At 41.0% G+C, this 27,086-nt stretch overlaps 1 protein-coding gene across 2 annotated transcripts in view; it reads left to right on the forward strand.

The window, feature by feature from the left end:
• Window positions 1–27,086, forward strand: part of adgrb3 (adhesion G protein-coupled receptor B3) — a 121,822-nt gene that overhangs the window by 56,112 nt on the left and 38,624 nt on the right. For both annotated transcript variants that reach the window (XM_085428366.1, XM_085428367.1), the window contains exons 4-12: window positions 118–279; window positions 5,340–5,504; window positions 6,230–6,394; window positions 8,204–8,368; window positions 8,951–9,052; window positions 17,904–18,010; window positions 19,052–19,246; window positions 21,092–21,160; window positions 23,418–23,526. In XM_085428366.1, coding sequence (XP_085284492.1) covers window positions 118–279; window positions 5,340–5,504; window positions 6,230–6,394; window positions 8,204–8,368; window positions 8,951–9,052; window positions 17,904–18,010; window positions 19,052–19,246; window positions 21,092–21,160; window positions 23,418–23,526 — 1,239 coding nt within the window. The remainder of the gene's footprint in view (window positions 1–117; window positions 280–5,339; window positions 5,505–6,229; window positions 6,395–8,203; window positions 8,369–8,950; window positions 9,053–17,903; window positions 18,011–19,051; window positions 19,247–21,091; window positions 21,161–23,417; window positions 23,527–27,086) is intronic.

Below are 27,086 nucleotides of genomic sequence, written 5' to 3' on the forward strand. Positions count from 1 at the left end.
GGCTCCTCCCTCTTTTACTCAAACCTGCCCACATTGCCCCACCCCGCCCAGTATAAGCGGTATAAGCCCCAGGACCATACTACTGCATTTAACTAGTGTCACCCTTCTCCCACACAGGTGAATCAGGTGCAGAGGAGTGGTCCCAGTGGAGCTCATGCTCTGTAACATGCGGTCAAGGGTCGCAGGTGCGAACAAGAACATGTGTCTCACCATACGGAACACACTGCAGCGGCCCTTTAAGAGAATCAAGGGTTTGCAATAACACTGCCCCTTGTCCAGGTAGTGTTAGCCGCAGATTCTTGAATATTAATGTTTTGCACCTTTGTTGTTGATATGGGAGGAAATGTGTTGTTCTGTTTTAACAAATTTCTGAATGTGTCTATATTTCCAAATGTATGCAGTAATAATATAATGAATCTAATGCTTTGTTTCTTTGATGTTATTTTGTGAATGTTGTTTTTCTTTTTTCATTATCATTTTGAGTTTTCCATTTCATATAACTGTGAATCAATTCATCAGCATTGAAATGGTTTAATGACATGTGGATCCACATGGAGCCCGGGGAGCTGTAGATACTGATATATCGTCAGCTTCATTTTCTTGAAGGTCAACTGTGCATTTTAAAATAGCTTTCTTCAAACACCCTTTAAGGCATTTCTTCCTCAATCCATGATGGCATGGCAGATGAGTCACTGGCACTCAGGTATCAGCATCAGATTCTTTGCTGGCTGGTGATTGCAGCATGAAAATGTTTGTCAGAATGAATCTGGTAGAACAGCGTGTCACAAGTAACCCCTGTCAATTTTTATTTTTTTCTCCCTCTTTTTTTACTCCCACAAATAAGTTGATTTAGCTTTCGGGTTTAGTCAAAGTATCTGATGGCGATCATAAACACAGTGCATCCGAGACCGCAAACTCCTAAGTAATTATGGCCGATCAAAAACACTGCAAGCTGCATCCTCTGACATTCTGATTAGTGATGTATTATATCCTATTTTAGATAGAGTCTGTCTAAGTGGGAAGTTGGTGGTTTTCAAAAGGGTCATTCCTTTAGTACGCGTCAACACTGAGAGACAGAAAGAGAATGAGTCATCATTATAAAAGAGCATCATTTCAGCCCTGATGTGACTCTTCAATGCCCAGTATTATTCAGTTCAGAAAGCATAAACCCTGCTGAATTATCACTGTGGTTCCAAAACTTTTTTCAAATAACAATGGAGAAAATCACCATAGAACTGTGCCTTGACACTTAGGGGAAAGTAAAGCAATTAGAAATTTACATTTTTAAAAGAGCAACAAGATAGAGATTCTAATTTGCTTTTCTAATTTTCACTTGTTTAATGAGTTTTTAGTTCAGACCGTATCAATGCACTCCTGCTGTGTTGTTAAATTGCTCTGACTATAATACTTGAAAGATGACGGATTTGCTGTTCTCTTACTTATACTTGAAATCTACCACTAGGATCAAAGAAGTTGTTTTACCAGGTCATCCTTAAAATACTTACATAGCACTAACTATACTTAGTTACCGTAGCAAACTGCTACAAAGAACTCCAGCCTGGCATGGGGCCACATGAAACACAGAGTATACATCTAATATTCTGTAAGGCAGACATATCGATTAGCTTTCTTTGCTCTCTGTGCTATGCCAAGCTTAGAAGAACACCTCCAAAATACATTATGCCTAAAGACACATCACTTCCAGTCAAAAGAAACCTTACCTTATAGTTGCCATGACTGAAAACAGCAACATCGTCTGTGAACGGCGTCCTGAGCTCTGCATCTTGGGATCAAGCATGCTGTTAGAAATCCTGGGCCTACATAAGTTGTGATGCCATACACAACATGATGGAATATGCCAAAATACAGCAACACATCTGCTGTATGAAATATCCCCTGGGTTGTAAAATGCTAGTCCTTTCACAAGCCAAGCAACAAAAACCCATGGCATTTTTCTGTTGAATCTTATTCGCTTTATTCTTAGTAGCACAGTCTACAGGAATTCTGATATCTGACATTTCTTCAGTTCAGGGTTTTCTACAGCACTAACATTCAGTGCATATTTAAGGTTACTGTTAGATTCTTAAACTGTAGCACACAATAAGATATTCATCAGAATAACATTTTTCCTTACATATAAGATAAAACCAGGAGGAAAGTACATATGTCTAAAATCTGATTCCATCCTGAATAAAAGTTGGCATCCTCTGTTTTTTGTAAACACTAATATTATTTCACCATCAGACATTTCACAATGTGAGGTTTGGTAAAATCATAAAGAGCTATACCTTTGACATTAAACCCCTCTGGCTTTCTGTTATTTAAGTTCAGTTAGCCGGCAAGCTTTGCAATGTAAATCCACAGGAAGGCTCTTTGATGCCATCCCTTTGAACACGAGAAGGAAGCATAAACTGTGCTACCTATCTGCATTGCTATGAAGTGTCACCCAAGGTAACAGGTTTATCTTCTTTTTTTTCTTTTTTTGTGTTGTCAGTTTTTTTTTAGGAAGGATTATATTCTAAGTAAAGCTAGCTACATCATCAGGTCGGGGTTAATAATTTAAAGTTAGGTTGTTTAATGCCGCTCATACACTCCATAGCTGTCGCTAGCTGCTAGGTTTCCTGGTTTGGTTTGCAGGATATATTCACCTATGTTTAGCATGGGCACTGAGGACAATTACAATGGAATAAAAAATGAAGTGTGTAAAAATAGAAAAATAAGTGGAGAATAAGTAAAACACAGGTCAAAAACCTACACTTTAGAATCAGTACAAATATGTCAAGATTTTACATGCATGATAATGTATAAAATCTTGTTTAGACATTTTGGTTGACAGGTCTTTTTCTATGAAAAAACCCTCTGAATTTAACTGAATTACAGTGTGACAGATGCAAATCTACTCCACTACAGAAGCATTGATTGGGTTATCTGAAGCTACTTCAAACCACTCTGTATCAAAAGAGAAGGCACTCAGAAACAAAATAATAAATACTGTATGGTGACTACAGTTGGGTAAAAGGAGCTAGCTAGCAAGTTAAAAAGGTTAAACTTCACTGGAAAGCAATGAGAAGGCCACCCAAATCCCAGCTTACCTCAAATTAATGAAAACATTCTTGGCAAATGCAGTTGCTTTGTCCATCATCTTGTAGTGGTCCAGGAATTTCACCTCTAGCAGACCAATAGCATTGCTCATGGACATCCCTGTAAATCATGGCTGCAGTTCAGAGAAAAAGTACACAAAGGGACAGAATCCTATTCCATCTTTGCTAGCTGTGGTGACTGCAAGCTTTGAACTCGAATATTTCAAAGTAAAGGCTTCAGTCACCATGGGCCACTTAGCTAAGAGCATCAAAGTAGCGCCTAGAGGCACGGGCCGGGACAGACGGTAGCTTGCCTCATGGCGGACCATAGGCTTGATCCCAAGATCCAACTACTCTACAACTGATCCCGAGATCTAAAAATTTGTACTGCGGGGACTTTAAGCTTCTGCACAAGCTGTGGACAGCGACCCTTCTGAAGAGGATTTATCAAGCCCCAGCGGCCACTGTACAGCAGTCAGACATACATTACTAAGGTCTTAAGTCCTGTTTGTAGTCAAAAGATGATAAGACCACCAGATATGCTGTGTTTACAACAAACCTCTATTAATTGTGCGCATGCTAATTTGCAAGTGCAAGACATGAGAAATTCCTCCCACACTTCTGAAAATGTAGAGCCTAATCACGGCCACAGCACCGTCCATCTACTGCAGGTTTCTGTTTAACATTTGCTTATTTAAAACATTGGAAGACACACTGAAGCTGAACGCTCATTTTCAATAGCCATCAGAGCTCACCAGAGCCTATACTGCAATGTCATATAGTATTATTTTTTAATATTATGATTTACTTTTGAAAGTGGCCACCTTTCCATTTCTCTCATGCAGAAAATAATCAAGTTAGGTAAGGGTGATATATTAGAGCATAAATATAAGTTTGAAGATTTATAGATAAAAACAGACATTGACTTTTTGGTAACAAACACAGTTTCAGTATTTTCTGGGTTTTATGCAATGCACTTAAAGTTAATGCTGGGCCTTAACTCTGTCAGTAAATGTACTTCAGTGCTGGCATCAAGCTGCCAACAGTTGCATCAGAAACTAATATCAGGGGTTAAACTTTTACATTTTGAAAGCAGTGTGTTCATCACTCCATATCTCTGTGTACATTTAGGAGCACTGCCAAGACAAGACAGGAGGTGTCTTACTTCTGTCTGCCTCTCAGATTTCCACATTTCCCTCTCCAAAGTAAAACTATGAGCCAATAGCAAATATTCTCCGCAGTTTTATGAAGACTCACCATCTGTCAACTAGAACCCAGTTAAGCTTACACACAAACCAAGATGCCAGAGGAATGCTGCCTTTTGCCAGCTATTGTTTTAAATTAATTGAAAAAAAAAGCAATTATAGTTTAAAAGTTGCACTTTTGTCAAGAAACATTGTGTTACATTAGAAATATCTATATTTAGAAGCATGTTTCAGTGGAATAAATGATCTGAATAGATAGATCGGAGGGTATTAGAGCATTCGTTTATGTCAAACTCACGGTTGACGTTGAATGCTAGATAGATAATCTCACTGATGTTGGCTTTAATGAGCAGCGGTGACAAAATGTTGTTCAAAAACAACATGCCACAGATTTATAATTCAAAAGGAAACAACATAACCTCCGCAACATCATAATGTTCAATACATTTTCCTTTTTTTAATTTATCCGTCTTTCCTGATATGTAGTCTAAATATTGCACACTTACTCTGAGGACTGGAAGCAGGCTATAGATTGTCTGTTTTGTGCATTACCATGATCAGTATGTTAGTGCAATGACAGCTGTCCAGAACCATTGTCAGCCCACATTATCTTGAAGGTCCCCTGCTATTAGATTCTCAGTCAACCAAGAAGATTCAACAGACTGTGACATTGTTAGACCTGCTGTTCCTGATGGTTACCTTGGTTTAGATAGTCTGGACTCTTATTGTTGGTGTTCTGCACGTCGAAACTCCCTTGTCAGAGATTGACATTTTTATTGTGTTCTACCTGTGCTACTGTATGGCGCGTTGTTAGAGGAGCAGCATTTGCTGTTATTGTGATAAATGTTTGGAGGAGACTGCAGCTTATGGCTGAGCTAGAGAATAGCCCCCACAATGTCTGTGTGCTCTGTGTTTTACTTACATTACTCTGTTGCTAATTCTTTTGATTGATTTTGTTTCATTTATGGCTCAGCGCAGTTCGGTGAGGCCTTTGTTTATGCTGTATCAGAGACAGAGACATTGATTAGGCCTGACGCCTTTTCTGTGCCCGCAGTACACGGTGTGTGGGAGGAGTGGTCACCGTGGAGCCTGTGCTCATTCACATGTGGCAGAGGTCACCGCACTAGGACTAGGATGTGCTCTCCTCCCCAGCATGGAGGCAGGGCTTGTGATGGACCTGAGACCCAGACTAAACTTTGCAACATAGCCCTTTGCCCAGGTATCATCTGTCTGCTCGCTTAATCTGTTAGAAATCATTTTATTAACAGTTATGAGTAAAGCATGGACTCGTTTAAAAGATCAGTTCTGTAAAATGCAATACACCTCACATATATTAGTCAGTGCAATATTTTAAAGGTAAGTAAAAAAAGAAAAGGGAATGGATGCAGACTCTGAGCTTACACAATAAAGCGGTTTAGGTAACCCTGTTGAGAAGGAATACTGTAATACTGACGTCAAAATCACTTACTCGCAGTTGCCTGTGAATGGTAAGCAGATTAGTGATGATGAGTTTCTCCACACAGTAAATGTTAGCTTTGCTGTCCTAGCAGACTCAGTGAAAACAACTCAATTTCAGATGCTTTCCCTCTTCCCTGACAAGAAGGTAGCGGCACTGTGTGCTTTGAACCTCTTAATAATATGAATCTTAATATGAAGCTACTCTTCCAATATCTGTTTTTTTATGTCTTATTCTCTTTTGTCTCTGACTTTATTGGGAAATTCTAGTTGAAAAAACAAACAAAAAACAAAGCAGACACCCGACTGAAAGTCTGAGTCTTCAAATTTGACAAGTTGCCCTGTAAATTTTTGCATTTCACATAACATCTGTTTTATTGGCTTTCAGTATGAGAGAGAATAGTGATCTGAATATTTCCTCCCATTTCTGTCTGCCCTCCTTTTCCCTTCACTTGGGACATGCTTGTTGGGTTGTGGTTGGTGCCTCAGTGGACGGACAGTGGCAGGAGTGGAGCTCTTGGAGCGATTGCTCGGTGACCTGTGCCAATGGCACACAGCAGAGGACCAGGCAGTGCTCAGCAGCCGCCCATGGGGGATCTGAGTGTCGAGGTCACTGGGCAGAAAGCAGAGAGTGCCATAATCCTGACTGCACAGGTAAAAAATCCTGAGCCTCTTAATTCCATATCCGCTTTGATGTCTAAATTTGAAAACAACGATTCTAAACAGGGAAGAGAGAGAGAGACAAAAAAAAAGCCAGCCCGTCCCATATTGTCATCATCATTATTACAGTCATTACCATGTAGCACAATCTATCGCCTTTAACTGAGCTATCTTACTCTCCCTGATGCGTACAGAGAAGCCCTGTAGCAAGAATCAAATCGGCATTGTAAGAATCAAGAGTAATGTTCAAGACCGTGCTCTATCAATTGGATTTGAAAAATCCAGTTAGATATACTGTATGCCTTTCACATAATTCTGGGTTAGCAGCCCGAACTGTCTGTCAACATCATAGATGCATTAGAGGCTCAAAGATGTCTGCTTAGAGGTCTCAATCAGGCTTTGAATTGTCTGATCATGTGAAGGGTCTGAGCACTCTCATAATCTCCTGATGCAAATGTAGCTGCAAAAACAGCTAGGTTTCTAGTCTGTAGCTCGCCGATATGTGTGTGTGGAGCATGGTTTCCTCTTTAGTTTTCAAAGTCATTACAAATGTTGTTTCAATAATCAGCCAGCCCTGTGGTCTGCCGGACCCCTAAAACAGAGGCAAATGCTTGCGAATGCGTATTTTTAATTTGTGCTTATGATAATGAAGAAGGTGATGCTGTTGTTTGCCGTTACAGTGAGAGAATGCATTATACAGTTTATTCATTTAATGAGGCCTATCTATTTAGCAAGTCCTACTTGTTTCCAAGGTGAGAGATCAATCATTAGTGAGAAACACAGCCACTATTTAACAAGTCAGCACAATGTCCATTAGTGCTGGAGGCACTGCTTTGACAAAGAGTTCAAGGCAAAAGCATCATTTTTTCTTTTTAGAACTAGCTAAATGCATGTTTGGCTAGTTCCTAGAAATTCTGGTATTTTTTTTAATGTAACTGAATAGATTAAAGTCTTTTAAAAAAAAGCCTAATAACTACAATAAATGCCTGTGCAGGTTTTTGAATCAATGCTATGTGTTTTCAAATGAAAACAATTTCTTCAGAACTGCTGGAACAATGAGCTCTTTGAAACACATGAGCATGCATCTGTTTGAAGAATCAGCTGCTTCATGTGCAGGCAAAGAAATCACTATTCACTGGGATTTGATCAATGTCTTGCAGATAGTTTCAGCCAACAGGTCATCGTGGTTTTTCCTGGTTTTTCTTGCTTCCAGTAGCAATCCCGACAGAGGTTAGTTGTAGGACATGATAAATGCCCGTATAAGTGAAGAAGGGGTAAGTGGAGGTTAGAATGAGCGGTGTGTGTTTCCTGCTCACACGGTGTTGTACCTTTCCATTCAGAAGGGCGTGTGATTTACTACATCACTGAAGGGGAGCATCTGTTTTTTTGTCTAACGCAGAGTTTAACAGTGTTCATTACAAGGGCATAAATCGTACCTCTGGGTTTGGAAACGTCAGCATAAATGTGTGTGTGTGTGTGTGTGTGTGTGTGGTTTTATTTGTTTTTTTAATATCGTCAAAACGATGTGAATAATCATTTTCTTTAGCCATAAAATACACACACCCCTGATTATTACAGGTGATATTGTTCATTTGTGAAATACTGCCAAGAAATTACGTTTTCAAACTAAAAGCATGAGTAGCAAAATATATAAATGTAATCAAAAGCTAAAGATATCACACACTAAATAAAGACATTTTTATAGCTGTTTCTTTTTAGTTGATCTTCTGCTGTTTTTTTTTTTTAAGTAGTTGTTGTATTTGTAATAGTGTCGGTTTCTAACTAGAAATGATTCCATTTTAGCTAATGGCCAGTGGAATCCTTGGGGTCCGTGGAGTGGCTGCTCAAAGTCTTGCGACGGTGGATGGCAGAGGCGTGCTCGGGTGTGTCAGGGGGCAGCGGTGACTGGGCAACAGTGTGATGGGAGCGGAGAAGAAGTCAGAAAGTGCAGTGACCAGCGGTGTCCAGGTGAGTCAGAGCATAATAAGACTTAAGTCTGAGTGGCCACAGAGAAGCTGAATGAAAGTGAGGAGATAATTATCTCTGTGCACTGACTGACATGTCTTGTTATAAGAGATCAGTTAAAACTGAGTCTGAAGAGGGGGTGCAGATTAGCAGAGGTGGATGACTGAAATAAATGAAGAAATTGAAATCATGGTGACGGACATACCGAGAAATTGAAGTATCATCAAAGCTTAAAGTACGGTTTTCAAAATAATCTCCTTTGAAGTAGAGTCTTAAACATGAAGTCACGTAATACTTCTATTCTCTGAAGTAAAGGAAGCAGTGTTCCACAAAAACGTTAAAAACGTTTTTTCCATTATTATAATTAAGAAGTACCTTCCCTCATAAAGACTGAGGCATGTGAAGAGGGTAAATTTTATTATAATCCATGAATGCATTCTCAGACTCTCTGAAACTATACAGCTTTGATCTCCTATATTTCCATACCTCTTAATATGCAGCATGAAGAAATTGTTGCATCATATTGGAAAGACTAAAAAGCTTTTAGCATTGATGTAGTAATGTTTGTATCACTTTGCACTCCAGCACCTTATGAAATTTGTCCTGAGGACTATGCAGTGTCAATGGTGTGGAGACGAACCCCTTCAGGAGAACTCGCCTTCAATAGATGTCCCCCTAATGCCACAGGTGAGGACAGAAGCTACATCATATATTTGTGTATTTTCTTTTTTTTAAATATGAGACTTAGTTGTGTTGCTTTATAGCAACAATGTTCCTGGTTTGAACCGCTTGTGGAGTTTGCACGGTCTCCTTTGGCTCTGACTTCTACTCACAGTCCAAAGACATGCATGTTAGGTGAGCTGGTGTTTCTAAATTGGCTGTAGGTGTGAATGAGAGAGTGTGTGGTTGTCTGACTTTGCATTGGCCTGTTCAGGGCATGCTTCTCGCTCAAAGTTAGCCAAGTAAGGCTCCCCTGGATAAGTGGTTAAGAAAATGGATGGATGTAGTAAATGGTGAAAATAAAAGCCGAGTTGCCTCAGGTCTTCTTTCAGTTTGACACTGAACATTTCATTGTTGGCAGCAGTTCCAACACTAGTAAACAAGCTTTAATCTGTGATGTTAGATCTCCTTTTTGATTTCACAGGGAAAATATTGTGGGATTTATAGAATTTAGGTTCATTTTGCCACCCACCTCGGCATGGTCAGGAAGTCAAACGCACGGCAAACTCGGGTTGCCTGGAGCAATGTGCATTGATTTGACTTGCAAACAAGTGGCAGTGCAAATTCAAGCAAGCGAACTAATGAAAAAATAATTATTAAACTGTAAGCACTACTGGAATGGAATGGAATGGAACTTGTCTGCAGAGACACAACCCTTGATTTACTTATTTTTTCCACTCAAATTTTCTGGAAATTTAAGATAGCAATCCTGCATGACAAAAAGGTGCAAAAAGACAGACGAAATTACAAATTTTATATTGTACAAATAAGCATTTTACTAAAAAAAAAAAAAAAGAATACACTGCAATAAAGCTTCTGCTGTAATCACTTTGAATGACATTTTGTAATTAGATTTTCATTTTATTATCACTAGTTTAATTGTCCTTATAGAATGAAGCTTTATTGGTAAGTGTACTCATCTTGTTAAAATCCTATTACTTATCCTCATTCCCCCAAGGGAAAAAAACATATTGGATTCCATCCAATTTAAAATAACAAGACAAGACTTTTCATACATGTATCAGCGCAATTTTGCCACTTCATAAGGTGCAATGCTTGCTGGCCCTAAATGTCGAAGTTCGCCTGCACACTCTCCGGATAGTTGATAAAAGCTCTTCTTTCCATTTCCACCTGCGGTGATGTAATTTATGACTGCACCGTCAATACACTGCCTGTGCACTGGATGGGGAAAAAAACGTGATTCTGAGGGCATTGTTAAAGAAAAGCACACTGATGTCTGTTTTCAGACAATAAGCAGAGGCTTTAATGCGTGCATGGAGAGGAGAGCAATTGAAGTTCTGTAACAGATTGAGACTAACTCTGAGCTATTGAAAAGAAGAAAAAGGAGGGGGAAGCTGGGAGAGGATAAAAAAGGGATGCGGCCTCTGATAAATCTGCTGTGATACAGGTTACCTTTGCTCTTGCTGAAGGTCAGTTTGCTAACAGCTAGGGTTGCCAACTCCCTGAAAAATAAATAAGGGACACCTCGTGGCCAGGGCCGGGCAACCCAGTTGTCTTCACCCTTCCCAGTGTGGTAGCTCTTTTTTTGTGTGTGAAATTATTTTTTAACCATTTGACTTGAACTTGATTTAAGCAGATGCATATTCTTTGTGATATGACCATATGGGAAACAAATGATCATTTAGCCATTTATTTTTAGCTCACAATGACAACATTAACACAGTAAAACAGGTCTCTTTCTTAAACAGAAGCCTGTCATGCTTAACTTTTGAGAATATAAGTAAATCTTTCTTTAAAAGAACTCTGTCCTACTTAACTTAAAATTATATAAATTAATAGAAAACAATAGAACAAAATCATTCTTGTAACTGTGCACATATAGTGCATTTAGTACAATTGGCTTCAGTTGAGGTATTATTTCAGCTTTTCTAAAGCTAATCAGCTGCTCCTGTTTGTAAACCCACTTGTTCCCATGATTACGCATCATAACTCATCATCATTATTCATCTATGTATTACTTTTATGTATTATTCATCTATTTGTTGTAATCATCTATCCTTGCAGTTGTTTATTACACAAAATAAATTATATTATCACACTTCTGGCCACATAGCCCTGATACTCACCGCACATGCCCATATTAACCTTAACCAGAGGGTTTAAAAAAAACAAACCAGTGTTTACATACCATATCTGCTTCTGCCGTGGCCTGGCGGACAAAAAATTGGTAAAGGGTTCCCCGAGCTTTCATGCCCCTCGTGTTCTTCATGTGCCCACCAATAGAAGCATGCCTATGGAAAAAGTGCGCCGGCACACAGTGCAGTGCGCTTTATAGTGCACTTTTCCAGCCAGGTGTTTTCCTTTTCCCAGTCCTCCCTGTACTTTTGCAGCCTTTTTTTTTCTTTCTCTGAGCGAACAAACATTGCTGCTCTAATGCTGGGCTCACACTGTGCGATTTTTGGCCCATTTTGAGCCGATTTTTGAGTCGTGCGACCGATTTGGTGATCAGCCCGATTTTGGCCTTCATCGTGCATCGTGTAGTATACGTGGGGTAACGAGAAGCGATTAACACCTCACGACCAGCTCCCGATCATCAATCGCTCGTGAGGGTGTCACCGCAGCTGCTCACGCGCAAACACGTAAACGTCGGTGAAAAAGACGTTGCAGCACAGCTGTGCAGCGTGTGATCTGGACACAAGCGATGGAGGCACAACTTGTAGAACTTTGGAAAGCTCATCCGAGCCTTTTCCATGTGGCATCACAAAATTATCACGACCACAACAACCGTGAAAATAGTTGGATTTACACTGCTGCTCAATCACAGCTGCCTGATCAATGTTTTTCATTAGCAATTTAGCAAAGTTGATGTGGTGGTGTGTCTGTGTGCGTGAAAGACAGAGAGAGCGAGCGACAGATTTTCTGTTATAACCTTCATTTTATGGAGGCACAGTGTGCCGTCCGAGACTTGCACCGCAGTGTCGGCGTTTGTTTCCCTGTTGGCCATGCTTGTTGTTGTGGTCATCGGTTGTCTTCCGGTATTTTCTCCGTAAGCGACCTTTCCTCAACCAATGAGATGAGCGGTAATCTGACTTGTCATACTCGAATTGTCATAAGTGTGCTGTCAGCTCATTGGTCACAAAGCAGGAGAGGGGCTGGGAATCCGGTTGTTCAGTCTGACGTCACTAGCCGTGTCTGGGTCTAAACTCCGCTGCAGGTCCATATATCAAACGATCACTATGGGATTACTGAGAGTTGAAAAACTGTCTAAAGTCTTTCATCTTTAATAAAATGATCAGCGTTCTGCTCTACCAGGTGTAACAATTGAGTTTAACATCCAGGCATCCATGAAAACGGAATTTATTACATTTAACGGAGTTAGAAGTTAGCAGGGAGTTAGCTCGCTAGCTTCTATCTAAATACAATATAGCATGTCCTGACTGCGGGGTTTTGGAAACAAATTAAAACGTACAGCTCTGCTATCACTTCCAGCATAAATGAAGACAGAAAACTAAACAGCAGTGACGTTTGTAGGGTTACTGAAGTTGGGCTAGCTGGTATATAATGATGTGCTACGTGACCGCTAGCGACACAGCTATGTTAGCATAATATAAACAAGCTAACTTTTTTCCCACTCGATAAAAGTTAATGTGAGTGTTCTCGGTGGTCAGGAACAAATGTAATCGCATGGCAGGGTGCTGTAAAAGGACCAAACTTCAGCCAGGAGAACAACTGAGATAATCCATCCACAATACGAGGTTAGTCATTCATATACTGCTGCATGGGCTGGGCTGTAGTTACATCGTAAGGTTTTAAAAACTGAGCTTAAATAAATGATTAGCGGTAATAAAAGCCGAGGGAGGTCAACAGTGGTCGCTGACTGTTTTAGGAGCTTTTTGAGATCAAATAGAAGAAAATACATAACATTAAACATGTTAACAACACAAAAGCCATATTAAAGCAGACTACTTTAGACCCGGAAGTAGGATTCGTCGCGTCATCACTGAACAACCGGATTATGTTTTCAAACAAAGCGTTAATTCCATTAAAAGTTATAGACTACTTTTGATTCTCACTGTATTACGGGACAAAGTGCGTCCCTTATTAGCTCAATACGGGACGTGTACTTTTGTTTCGAAATACGGGACGATTCCGTATTTTAAGGGACGGTTGGCAACCCTACTAACAGCAGACAGACATCGGCGCAGTGGAGGGCTGTCGTGTGTAGAAAGTTGCATGTGGGTTTGACACAGTAAGCTGTTGCAAAATGCAAAACAGTCTGGCGTTCCTAAAATTACATTTCGTCCCCGACCATAAAATGGCTAACTTGCAAACTAGATGTAGTAGCAAACACACTGTCATTCACAGATGGCTCACCTGCGGCAAAGTTACGCAGAGTAAGATTTAGTAGCATGACATTAGCTTTCCGGCTTGACATTAGTTTTATGGCTAATAACTGTTTGGCACCACTAAGCTATTTCCAGCTTGCGGTGAGGGATTGTGTGTATGTGTGTGTGTGTGTTTATTTGTGTGATGTTGGAAATGCGACACCTTTCTGACCTTTACTAAGAATTTCATTTACACCAAGCGTTGTCTTTATGTGCTAAGTTCGGGTCAGACAAGGCGAGGCTCTTTATTCTGCTTTAATGAGCTTTCTTATATTCGCGTGAGCTGCGACACAGAAGATTAATTCAGACCACGTGTTATTTTCTTACATGCAGCTAATTTGGATGCAGTTTCAGATGTGAGCACGCTGTCGCTGCTGCCTGTACTAGGTCAGCACTCTGGGCTGAGTTCTTTGTAACTGCCAGTGTTGGTGGACTTCAAGTTCAAGTCTTCAAGTTCAAGATGTGCTATTGGTACCGTATGTGCAGTACATCTTGAACCCAAAGTGATGTTATCAGGGATGCTATTTCACTTTGCCAAAGAACTGGGTTATACTATAACAGTCTCATAATAAAAAGGTAAAAATCCAGCTAGCAGACATATTTCATGTTTAAGTATAGTGCATCCTCCCTGTCAAAGCTGGCACAGAGGACTGGGAAAAAGATGGTGATAGACAATAGGTCAGGGCAGGTCAAGTTTATCTCTAAAGCCATTAATCACAGTTCTAGAGTCAGCAGGTTTCGGGGAGCATACATTAAGAAACCATAAATGAAAACAACTCTTCAAAACCTTTGCCCTGGAATTAGATCAAGGTCAGACTCAAACCTTTAGTGAATTTCCTCACTGATAGTCTCATCCTTCCTGGACAGCCTGATACGAAATGGCAGAGGTAAACAAAGATGAAATATTGATCAGAGAAGGTAACTGAAATGTCTGAAGTGGGCAACACGAATGCAGTGTGACGGCACGGGTGAAACATCCGAATGTGTTAGGGGGCTTCAGCACCTACTCACCCATAGCGCCTGTCGTCATCAAGGTCATCACAGAAAGAGCGCTGGGTGCAGGGGCGTCCGCACCGACTTGGTCATCGGCGATGACAACTGCCACCGGAGGCAAGAATGGGGGGAAAAGCGAGACACGTATGGCACATGAATTTGTTCGCAGTGTAGCAGCCAAGCAAAAAATGTCCCCAAACTGGTAAACATGCGAGCTACATTTACATCTACTTTTAGATGCAGAGTGTGCTGAAGCACAATGAAAACTGTAAGATTTTGAGCTTCCATTGCCCATTTATCATAGTCTGGTCCTTCATTAAATAAAGGTGTATGGTTTAATTTGTTTCAGAACAAAAGCAATTTAACAATTAGGTACAACAACAAGGTATTGTTAATGACACAAGATCAGCTACAGCATTAAAGCCATCTGCCAAATCTTGTCCACCTCGTGCTAGAAAAACAGCTCTGACCCAGTGACGTTTGCACACAGAACCCTGGAAGCATCATTTAGTGCACGTGATACCGGCAGTAGATCTTTTGAGTACTATGGGTTACTTATTAGGCTTGTTTAGGCTTGTTCCCAAGCATATTCAGGGCGAGTGGGAGGCCGGGCCAGTGCCTTGGGCTCTTTGTTGTGAGCAGATTTTGCAGTACAGCGTTGAGCATTGTCCTGCCGAGGAAGGCAGCTGATGCCGGGGAGTGCCGTTGCCACGGGGGTGTGTGCTTGGCCTGAAACAACGTTTAGATAGGTTGTAGCGTCAAAGGAACACCCACATGAATGCCAGGACCCTAAGTTTCCAAGCAAAACATTGCATTTGTATGAATGGATCGGCGTTATTTGCTAAACCTGCCAGTGGCTGCTCGGTGCAATAAATCCTTTGAGTTTGATTTATATGCCGTTTCTATTCCCGCTAAGACCTGAAGGTACTAGTTACTTTGGCGGAAGATGTTTTGCATTCAAAAGTTCATGTACTGTTATTTATGTGCCCGTGTAATGAGAGCCCCAAATCTCAATTATCAATTAAAGTTCAAGTCATCCAACTGAAAGTGGGAGCAATTAAAGCAGCAACACCACAGGCTATTAAACAAACTCTTCACAGGTTAATGCAGAGAAAATTATCCAGCCGTCTCCAGCAAATAAATTAGACACCACCCTTCACTGGGGAAGGTATTCATTTTTTTATTTGTTAGTTCTACCTTTTCATAATATTAATGGCAGCCATTTCAATCCAAGACGTTTTACTTGTCATATATTCCAGAAACATTTTTTTTAAAGAATGTAAGGGATTTTTTTGTTCTTTTTCACCACCGGATGGTAACCACAGAAATGTTGTTCAAAGCCTCTTTTTAACATTGTCTCGTTTCCAACTCCTCAGCTGGTAAACACTGTTTTAGTATTCCGTCTCGGTGAGGATCACTTGAATAAAAATTCTCTTTTAATGGCACCCAAGTCGAGAGCGCTGTCAAACCAGACAGCGACAGGTCAGCGCCTCAGTGGAGTGCAGCCTTGGTTTTGATCAAGCACATCTCCACTGACCTATATTTCATACTCAACTTACTCCACGTACATCACTGATGATGCAAGGACAGATGACAGATTGGGGCAGAATTACAGCGAAGGCCTCGAGTTTGTGTCTCTAACCCTATTTGATCCCACTAGCAACCCGTCTCAAAGCCAAGGCAGATTGATATCTAATTATATATCTGTACAATATAAACTTCATTTAAAAATAGATCAGTTTGGGAGAAATTCAGTTCACAAAACTGGCAAAAGAAAGACTTACAAATGAATCAGTGTCTATCTCTCAACACTGACCATTCATTAAGCTTCTTTTACTCTTGTTTTGCTGTTTGCATACGGTGGCTTCAGGAGTGCATCTTTCCTGAGCAAGTAAGGTGTGCTTATGGACATATTTATATAAAGTGCAAGTCTGCTATTAGGTTTTATTTTTGCACACTTATAAACCACAATCGAGAGCTCCCCTTTTTCAAACTTAAAATTAGGTTATTTAAATAAAAGATGAGCTCCAGTGCAGGGATTTTACATTAAAATGATTTTGGCCTTGGGTAATTTGTGTCTTTGAGGACTGCTGAAATCACATTAAAATTGCAACATCATACAGTATATTAATAATATAAACACAGGCTACCGGTGACCAAAACATTACCTCTCTTGCTGTTTAACTCCTGCTTCGTGTCTATACGTGGACAAAATTCACATCACTGAGCAACCTCAATGCTTATCAATTTCAAGCAGTTCTTGAATTTGACCTCTTCTTATTGCTCTGTGCCTTTTTGGCAATTCCCACTCAAAGAACCCAACCTTTCTCAGCTTACAGTGACCTTTTGGAATGTCAGAGCCAAAACACTGAAGTGAATGCCTAATTTCTAGGTCTCAAACCATCATAAAACAGACTTTTTACTATCTTTTTGATAAAAATTCAGAGCGAGCATTCTTTTGATTGCTGGCATCCTTAACAGTAGATAGAGTGGTAGAGATTGTGAAGCAAAACTCTAAACCACCCAGGTGAAACCCGCTTTGAGGGACACAGAGGCTCAGCCCAGTGTAAAGCACTGGGCCTCTCCTGCTGCCCCCTGGGTTGTCTCATGGTGATGCATGGTTGCTCCCGGCACACAGCGAGCGTGCACTCTCGGCTTCAGTGGATATCACCAAGTAGTAGCTGTGGAGAAGGTGGGCGTGTGTGTGTGTGTGTGGGGGGGGGGTGTTTGTGATTTCTCTTTGTCTGTGTGTGTTAGTGTGCGAAAGTCAGAGAGAGAGCACGGAGGAGAACAAGAGATAGTGAAGGTTTTATGTGAAGCCCGGATGCCAGGGGAAATGTTTTGTGCTGTGGGAGTTTTCCTCAGGATGTCAAGCACCTGTTTTGGAGCGGTGGGGTGATGTGTGAAGTGCACTCCACCAGGTCGACAGCTGGGAAGGTGTGATGTTGGACCCCTATGTAGGCCGTGTGGGTGGATATTGGGTAGTTCTGCTATTTCAGGATTACTGTTTAAATGCCTGACAGCTATCACAGCTGAGTTGCTGCATGTTTGAATAAGCGACTGCAAGTTGTATTAGCCGGGCACGCAGAGCATATATTAAAAGGCACGGGACTGTGTCGTTTGGCATAATATTAAACCATTTCTGTTCAAATACTGTAATACTTTCCTTCCATAAACCTTTCTTTATTGCCTTCTCTAACGAGCGGGTTACATCAAATTTTGATGGTGAATGACGGACAAAGAGGAAAAGATAAGACTCTCATTAAAAGTATTAATATTATTCTCTTTCCTTTTTGTCTCTCTCCCCTCCTCTCATATCCAACTAATCCCACTCTACCCCTTCAATCTGCCTTTCTTTGCCCCACCGTTGGTCTTAACTCCACCTACCCCCCCACCTCTTCTGCGCCTGCTCATCTTCTCATCCCTCCCTCGCCAATCCTCCTCTCCAAATCTGTCGCTGTCTCCTTCCTCCTCTACAGGCACCACTAGTCGACGCTGCTCTTTGGATCACCGCGGTATGGCCTTCTGGGAGCAGCCCAGCTATGCTCGATGCATAACAAATGAATTCAGATACTTGCAGCAATCAGTAGGTGCAAAGTCAGCTCCCTCTCACAGCCTCTGTTTCCAATGCACCATAAATTACCTCCCCAGTGTCCCCCTCCCAATTCTCATCACAATGTAGCCAAAAAGATTAACCACTTCCAATAGAGGAGCAAATTTAAGCACACATTTTTTTCCTTTTTTTCCCTCCCTGATGTCCTTCAGCTGCTGAATTTAGAGTTCCAGGCATGTTCTCGTCTGTGTTTCTAAATAAATTACAATATTGATGATATCGCGGTTACAATATATGTTGCTCCTCGGTTACTCGTCACTTGCACTTTGCTATGTTTTGGTAAATAGGATCCACTGCAACAACTTGCAATATTTTGTTCATTTAAAATAAGACTTGCAGCATGAAGAAAAAAGTAAATAAGTAAATAAATAAATAACAGTTAGGGAAACTCAGTGAAACGGTATTTTCAGTTTAATAGAATCATATCTTTCCCTCAAGAGAACCTTTTGTGAATTCTCTCTTTTTTTCTTTTCTTTTGTCGTCTGATGAGACTTTTTAATCACACAAAAAGCAGTTTTCATTGAAGCCCGAGTGCATTTTATTGCACCATTTCGAGTACTTTTGCTTTAGTAGGTTTGCCTTCAGCCTGAAAACACAGAAGCGCTTCCACTAGAATAGGTAATTTTGGTAACCCTCCATCACTGTTAAAAATAAAATAATTCAGAAGAGCTGAGATAGCACATATAGCGCTGCACCTGTGAACGTGTATTTATGGACGTAAACCCTGTGCAATGATGTGAGATGTCATTTCACTCTGCAATTTCTGCCTAAATGTGTGTCTTCTGCTCCAGTTAACTCTTTTATTCGTATTGGCTCATTTCAAAACATCCGCGAGGCAGAATACATTTCAGGCCTGGCGTAGATATAAGTGTCACATAAAGGGCCTTAGAGAGTAGAGTCTTTCTTCCTGATTTTTTGCACCCCATTTAATCTAAATGTGTAGCTTAGCGTGTATCTTGCGAACTCAACAGAGGACACCGATGCCCCAAGTTCTGTCCTCTCCTGTTTTTGGAGGTTCAGGGGCACCTTGCCAAGGGCCAGAGGATGCTGGCGGGGGATGGGATGTCCCAGGTCACAAAAAACCTGCTGGATCTCACCCAGAGGAGGAACTTCTATGCTGGTGACCTCCTGTCTTCAGTAGAGATCCTTCGCAATGTGACAGAGACCTTCAAGAGAGCCAGCTATGAGCCGTCATCCGATGACGTGCAAGTAAGTGGACGCTGGCTTCATTTGAACATGTGGACATGAATCTTTGTGAAGTATGCAAGGATGCCATGCCGTTACTTAGGTAACATAAATGTTTTATCATTTTGGGTACCAGAGCTATAATGTGTAATGTGAGAAAAATGAATTCTATTGTGTGTGAAATAGCACAAACACCCAGGGCTCTATTGTATCAGGAGATCTACTCCACATCCTAAGCTGTTTCATCTCATCATGTTGGGCTTGACTGCAGTCTTGATCCTCTTTATGTCAATAGGATGATGGAGATTATAGCAAAAGCCCCACCTCCATCACCAATAAGACAATTTATGCTCCCAGGGCTGTGCCAATTTCAAAGCCACCCTTCACAGGCCTCTTTATTCTGTCCAGCATGCATACATGTTAGGTTTTTTTATATATATATGTGGTTGTTTTGCTGCGTGTGCATGTGTGAATGGTTGTGCTATATATGTGTGCAATTTTTTTTTGCTAATTGAGAATAAAATAATTGTTATTATGTGATGCCAAAAGCATACTGTAACAGCATACTACTGTAGTTTATTCGTGAGGTTTCAGGTTTTGTCTGTGTTTGTTACTTCTGGATAAAGTCATGAGTAACAGCTCCAGGAAATTAGAAAAATGCGAGACTTGTCCATCAGCTCTTTGCTGTATAGAAATAGTAATAATTTCTCCTTTATTAGCAGGAAAGTTCAGTTATTTAAATACCAGCCACACAGTTCTCTGCTTACTGATAAGCTCGGTCAGATATTAAATCGGAAATATAGCCGTAGTGTTTGGCATTGTGCTGTTTTCTAGGTTTCAGGTAACTCAAAGCACATAAAGAAAGGCAAAAACAAACAAGCTGTCCTACTTAGGTGATTACAAAACTCTGATCTAATTCAATTAAAAAAAAGAAAAATTCAACTCAATTAATCATGCACCTCCGAAGTGTGGTGATATTTGGACTACAAACTGTCAGAGATGCTCTTTTCTTTAGTTTTCTGTTGGTTTAGTCCACTTTTATCAACAGTTTCCTCTTGATGTAAGGCGCATGGTCCTTTTAATATTCTGCAAAACCCCAAATGTTTTGTCCATGGATGGATACAAAGATGCCATTCATCCGTTTTCCTACCGTAGAAAACCTATGAAATGAGGAAAATGTCCTATCTCTGGTTATTAGGAGCGTGTGTGGGCAGACAGGAGAGCAGTCAGCCAGCCCAACCCCTCCGTGTGTCTCTGCGCTAATGCAGTGTTAAAGTGGGCACATTACCACCAGAGGGAGCATAAGCATTCAAGTAGAAAACAAGATAGCCTGTGTCAAGAGAGAGAGCCACTCCCTCAGGCATATTGTAGACCAAACGAAATAACAAGGCTAAAGATCAGACAGGGGTCCTATTACGACTGCAGGCATGCACCCCAAGCAGTCCCGCTCTCCACTGCTGAAGAAGACAATCCACACAGCTGCTCAAACATTCCCTTTCATCTTTTTTTTTTCTGATTGCAGCTTGTGCTTTTCTCCTGTAGCATTAAGTGTTTGCTGCAAGCTGCAGGAGGTCCAAGGTGTGTTGCTGTCAGAGCTCAAGCACAAATTCCATCATTTCTCCTATCGTTTACCATCACGGTTTCAGTGGCAGATTTCCTGGTGCTATTGAGCCCTGCGGGAGAAAATCATTATGCCCCTACAGAAATCTCTTATTTTTCGCTATCGTAAATGTTAGTATATTATCCATAACAGTAGGTTTTTGGAGTGCATGGTGTTTATGTCATGATTTGAGAAAAGCGTCTAGCTGCAGTGCCTGTTATGCTGGTGTGTGGGAGTGTTATGCATTTTCCCTTTCATCATCTCCACAGAACTTCTTTCAAATCATCAGCAACCTCCTGGAGGAGGAAAATAAGGAGAAATGGGAAGACGCGCAAAAGGTAAGCATGTGGCAGTACACCTAGTAAATAATTCAGGTTGCTGCATGAACACTGTTTGCCTCAAACTTCGACTCAAAGCTTGTTTGCAGTTTCTCCATCTGAATAGCACAGATTAAGGCAAGTCAGGTGGATTTAGGATTATGTTACACTTACACATATGGTAGTGAGGTAATTTAGCAGGTGTGACATCTGGCCTCATTTAGAAAAAAACTAGTTCCTCCGAGCTCCACTTGGTGGCAGCAGCACCGCCATAGACATTCTCCAACCATCAACACTGCAGGACTCATTCCTTCTGCATTGTTTCACCCAGCTGATGCCGATGAAAGCAACCAGTGTGATTAGGACCTTACTCAGGTCAGTTTTACCATAAAAAAATGAACATTTCAGCAGCAGTCTCCCCTCTTGATATTTATCATATAGTAAAGGTGGATGGCAAAAAATTGTTTCAATATCCTTTAGAAATTGAGAAGCAACATACTGCAACACAGCGGCAATGGTGTGTATGTCAAAATTTAAGTGCCGAAAAGTACCCATTCACAAGACTTGTTTATTCACGAAGATTGGATTCTAGCATCGTCCTGGTTTAGACACATCTCTCAGTTTGAGAGGTGGCAGGTCTTGTTTTCAAAACCGCCACTGGTGTCTGAGACAGCCTGAACCCTGAAATCACACACATCCAGACTCTGACAGAGATGCCATCTGTGATGACTGCGAGTCTGCAAAGGGCATCTGCTCTGTTGTCACCTTCACAGGTAAATTGGGTGTCACCTGCACTGACACATGAGTGAGGTGATGCCTTAAAATGACTTTTTTGTCTTACTTTCTCCACACCTGACTTCAGCTGATGCTATAAGGGGACACAGGCAGTTCAAATATTGCTCAGAGTGCCAGTCCTGGCTGTCTACACAAGGAGTAATTAGGTGTTTACTTACTGGAGCTTTAATTTGGCAGGGCCCCTAAAGGGATGATGTCGGTGAGAGAAGCTCACAAACTAGCAATTTCATCAGCGAGTATGCGTAAGAGATAAGGACAGACAGATCCGAGGAAGTATAGATAAATAAATATAATAAATATATTGTCTCCATGATTTAACACCCAGAAGAAATGTGCGACACTGTTAAATATTCCCGCAGTTATTAATGTGCATGTCTGAGATGTGCTGCTTTAGTTACATCATTATAAAAAGTGAACATGGCCAAGCTGCATCGCCTTACACAGTTTTTCTCACTTGTTGGGTTTCTTGCATTAATGAGTGTTCTCGGCTCAGCTTCCACAGCACCCACACACCAAAAACACGTACATGAAACACCTCACTATTGGGCTTAACTGGCTGTAAAGTTGGCTTTTTGCACTGATCACTATATATTCACCTCCTGCCTCTGTTACCATGGCAAGGAAAGGAACAGCTCTGTCTGCAGAACCTCTGCTGCAGCCATTTCCCTGCACTGCCTTCACGTCTCGCGGTTGCCATGGAGACCAGCAGAATGAGCATTACTGCACTCTGCGTCAGACATGCCGGAAGGGGCGACATGATGTGCTTTTCTCCCCCACTATGGCTTTCACTCTGCTGTGTCAGAGGCTCTCGACTTCAGCACCGCTGATCCGTTATCCCGGCTTAGCCGCGGCACATGAAGAGGCATGTGCACACACACACAAGGTGCTACAGAGGAGGGAAATACCTGCCTCAGGTGTTTGTTGAATATCAACTTAGAGTGAGGTGCTAATTGCTAAATGCCACTCAAAGGCTTCTCTAATTGCCTGACATCACCACTGTGTGCTTACACACTTATTTACGCCCCACGATTACATGAGTCTTGTGCAGAACTGAAAAATGGTTTTGCAGTACAGCACGATATATCCCATTAGATGTGAGACATCGCCAGTAGATGGGCAGCCAGTAGATGGGCAGCCAGGACAGTAATCCAATCTTTTGAAGGTCAATTATTGGATTAACGTGCCTTTGATTTATTGACTTTGGGGAAAAGAGCTGAGTGGACCAGCAGTGTTACCGCTTGTGCTATAGAGCTGTCCATGGTTCTGAATTCATGCCCCTTCACTCTTATGTGAGTGCTGATGTCCATGGAGCAACACATGAACTGAGGCAATCACCCTTGACTTGGCAGTGCTTTTCCAGAAACAGGCCAGCCACCAAATGTGCTGGCACAGCTGGTGGTTACAGCTCTGATGCTGATGTTATTTAATCACTGGAGAACTATTTAAATTAAAACTGTCCCCTTGTCTTTATTATCTTGTCCAGATCTACCCCGGAGCAGTGGAGCTCATGCAGGTCATAGAAGATTTCATCCACATTGTTGGACTGGGCATGAAGGATTTCCACAATGCCTATTTGATGACTGGAAACTTAGGTAAGAATCGACCCACTTTGCCTTCGGGCCCACAGCCGCTGAGATCGTTTTACCATTTGTTTTGGCTTGATATGGACACATAATCCCTGTGCTCCTCTGACTCCTTGTGTCAATTTCCCCACCATCATTAATTTAGGATAAATGCTGGGCAGTTGGGGTGGGGGAGTAAAATTACTGCAAATCAATAATGTTGATTAAAAGTGATCTTGCGGTCTTAATGTGCTAAATTCCAATGAAAACATTTAACATTCAATCCAATATCAGTAGCTTACAGCACGGGAAAACCTGCAAGAGTAGTGCCTTCACTAGAATAAATACAGACAATACTTCAAAATAACAACCACGGGTACACATTTTATTGATGCTCAAGTACATTTTAAAACACTGGGGATTTTATAACGTAGTTCAGTAAGAGCAGCACTGCTTTCTTGATATTATAAAGCCTCTCACTAATTACAGACTCTATGTATAGGTTCAAAGTTTTTGGTCAATAATCACATCAAATATTTATGTTATTCTGAAGATGAAATGGTTCGGTTTGACGCTGCACTGAACTGTAGTTCTGTGAGTAAGACTTGATTAGCAGAACATACCCTATAGCGTGTTTTGCAGTTGTACAGCCGCATGAAAAAAATTAATTAAAAGTAAATAAATAAAAGATTGCTTGTCAGTTCCTTGTGAGATTAGCAGTCATGAAAAAAATACAGTAGGAGGGTCTGATAAAAGGCTGTAAAATTGGAAGTGAAATTACAAGTTTTCTTTGCAGCTGTAATGAGCTTTTCTGCAACGCTGATTTTTGTCGAGATTATGACTTGAAAAACAAAACAAAAAAACCAAAGTGCTGCTGTGGGTTCTTTTAGCTTCGGTCGCGCAGCCTCTCGGATGATCTGAGGTCTCTGTGGCATTTCATTTTTTACTCAGCCACAAATGGTGTCTTACTGGAATGGAAGAGTAGACCGGTGGTCTTCATTTATTCATGCAAGTGAATGTGAGTGTGCACAGCTGTGCCATTAGGCCATTCCTCTTAAGAGGAACAGAGATGTTTCATCCTTGTATTCTTTACAATAGCTAACATTCAGCTCACTTCGAGCACACTTGCTCTCTGTGTTTCTTTATGGTATGTGATTTCCATAATGATGAATCGGTAGTCTCCAAGAATAGCATACCAAACATGGTTCAATGAATGCACACATCAAAGTACCATTATGAAACACTGTGAGAGTCAAATTAACTAATGGATTTAGACTTGGAAATAAGGTTTGAATGCATTTCACATTGCCAATCATTAATGACTTCTTTCACAGATGTGAGAATATTTCTGTGCTGTTCTCCTACTTTATACTTTATACTTATTTCAATTTGTCTTAATGGCCGTCATCCAAACTCATTGCCAGTGCCTTCTCCTTATGCTCAAAAAAGCATTAACACATGACCCCTGCTTTATACACAAAATGGAATCTGCTCTGTGAAACTGACTCTAAATTGACGGTTAAGTGTTTTATCCACATTCATACAAGTTCCTTGAGCAGTTTAATGCATTTCATAGCTGGGCTTGAATTTAAACTATTTGACTCTTATTACATTAGTCAGCTGTATCACTGTCCTGGCCTCCACTCAAACCTGCTGGACTGTGGACTAAACCGTGTCCATCTGTCAGATGTGATATGACAGGAAATATTTTTGGTAAGCGTGGAGCAATGATGCAACTCACCGCTGTTTCTCAGTCTAATAAAGCACTGAGTGGCATAATCAGGGCACCATATTCAAAACATTCTGAAGTTTTTCTCCCACATGTCCATAGAAAGAAGATATATTGATTTCATGCAACAAGAAATGCAAGAAACTGAAATAATGGAATAATTCCAACACGGTCAACAACATCTTCTTGCTTATTATCATCCGAGTTATTATATTTTGTTTGGGTTTTTTTCTTAATTTATGTATATGCACGCTCATTGTAAAGATTACCTTTATTTTGAAATAACAACAGCGTTACTCGGTGTGAGATCAAAAGGCAAGTAATTAAAAATAAAACTTGTGTTGAGAGGAACTTGGTTGTTTTGACTGAAGGAGGAACAGCTACACTAAAAGTGTGCCCACATAAAGTGCAAAGAACACTTGTCGGTAAAAAGCTCATTTGAATAATCCCATCATTTTCTGTTAGAAATCTTAAGGAGCATGAGTGAACCTCTTAATAAGAGTATGTGAATGTTGGAAGCATCATTATTATGTAGAGTGCTAAAGCAGCTTTTCTTTTGGAAAAAGTGAGCACAAAGGCTCGGCAGAGAGGGGGGGCATTTGGCTTTTGAGCAATTATTTGGAGATATAACATTAATGAGTTGCCTCTGGCTAGAATCAACTTGACTGGCTGCTGGTGGTGGTAAAATACAGGGGCCTAGCTGGGAGAAATTATTATGCCAGAATGGACTCTCTGATTTAATTTTTTCTTTTTTTTCTAATGTCAAAATTAATTACCGCTCCTATAAAATGTTTTCGCATTTGCCACTGCAGAGCTGTTTTCAAAAAACAATCAAGATATGATTCGATACCACATGATTAATACATCGGACTTTCTAATTATCCCATCCGTGGCCAGTGCACCGGCACAGCCAGCCAATGGCAGTGATTTCAGCTCACACACACAGTGCCTTAGCGACCACGTGGCCCTTTTTGATTAAAGGAATGGAAAGTTTTGTGTCTCCATCAGTGAAAGCCAAGTGGAGAGCATCTGGCTGAGTAAGATATTGCGGCATCATTTCGTCACTAATTTATGGCAGCCTCTTGACACCTAGATAAATACTGGCTGTCACCACTGTATCGTCCTGTGTCCTCCTACTTTTAGTCAAATAACCTTGATTGGAAAAGGCTGTCCACTGCAGCAACTTGTTCTCCCTCCTTGCAAGCTAACAGTTGGAGGACAAAGTGAAGCTTGGGACATGCAAAAAATAATTTAACACAGTCTTGAAGGTGGACTGCATTACGCTCTATTGTCTTTTTTTTTCTGGTTGTCTACTGTGAGGCTGCGTGTCATGGTCGAGAGAATATTTTGACAGTAATAGTGATTAATTTCCACTGCACACACAATAGCTGGAAATGCTCATTAATTTCTTTGCAGGATGTTTATGTTGTCTGACTTCAATGGTTTACTTAACGCTGAACCTCTCATGAACGCATTCAGACGTAATGAGCGATGCAATAAATCCCTCTTATGAAAATGAACCATACAGAATACTCTTAGTGCAATGAATCGCTGTTCAGAGGCGTCGCTGTCCGTAATTACTGCTTTATTTGTGCTGCGTAGCCCCATCAGGCGGATTCAAAGCCCCATTTACCTGCAGAATTACCCAGAACTCTGAGAGACAGTCTTCCCAGCACCATGTTGTGTTTCACAGTGTGCCCTGTGACTAAAACCACAAACACGAATAAACATGCACGACGACTGCTGCTCCCGACATCTGGTGCTACGAACGGGCCTCTTTGCAAAAACGGCAGGTCTTGTGGTGCTCTGTGATTTCATGCCCGCTGCAGGATCATCCCAAACACCTAGATGCACCTTCACT

This window comes from Rhamphochromis longiceps, linkage group LG13 (assembly GCF_057381845.1).
Source record: "Rhamphochromis longiceps isolate RC_006_pf linkage group LG13, R_longiceps_female_GT1.1, whole genome shotgun sequence".
Taxonomy (NCBI): Eukaryota; Metazoa; Chordata; class Actinopteri; order Cichliformes; family Cichlidae; genus Rhamphochromis; species Rhamphochromis longiceps.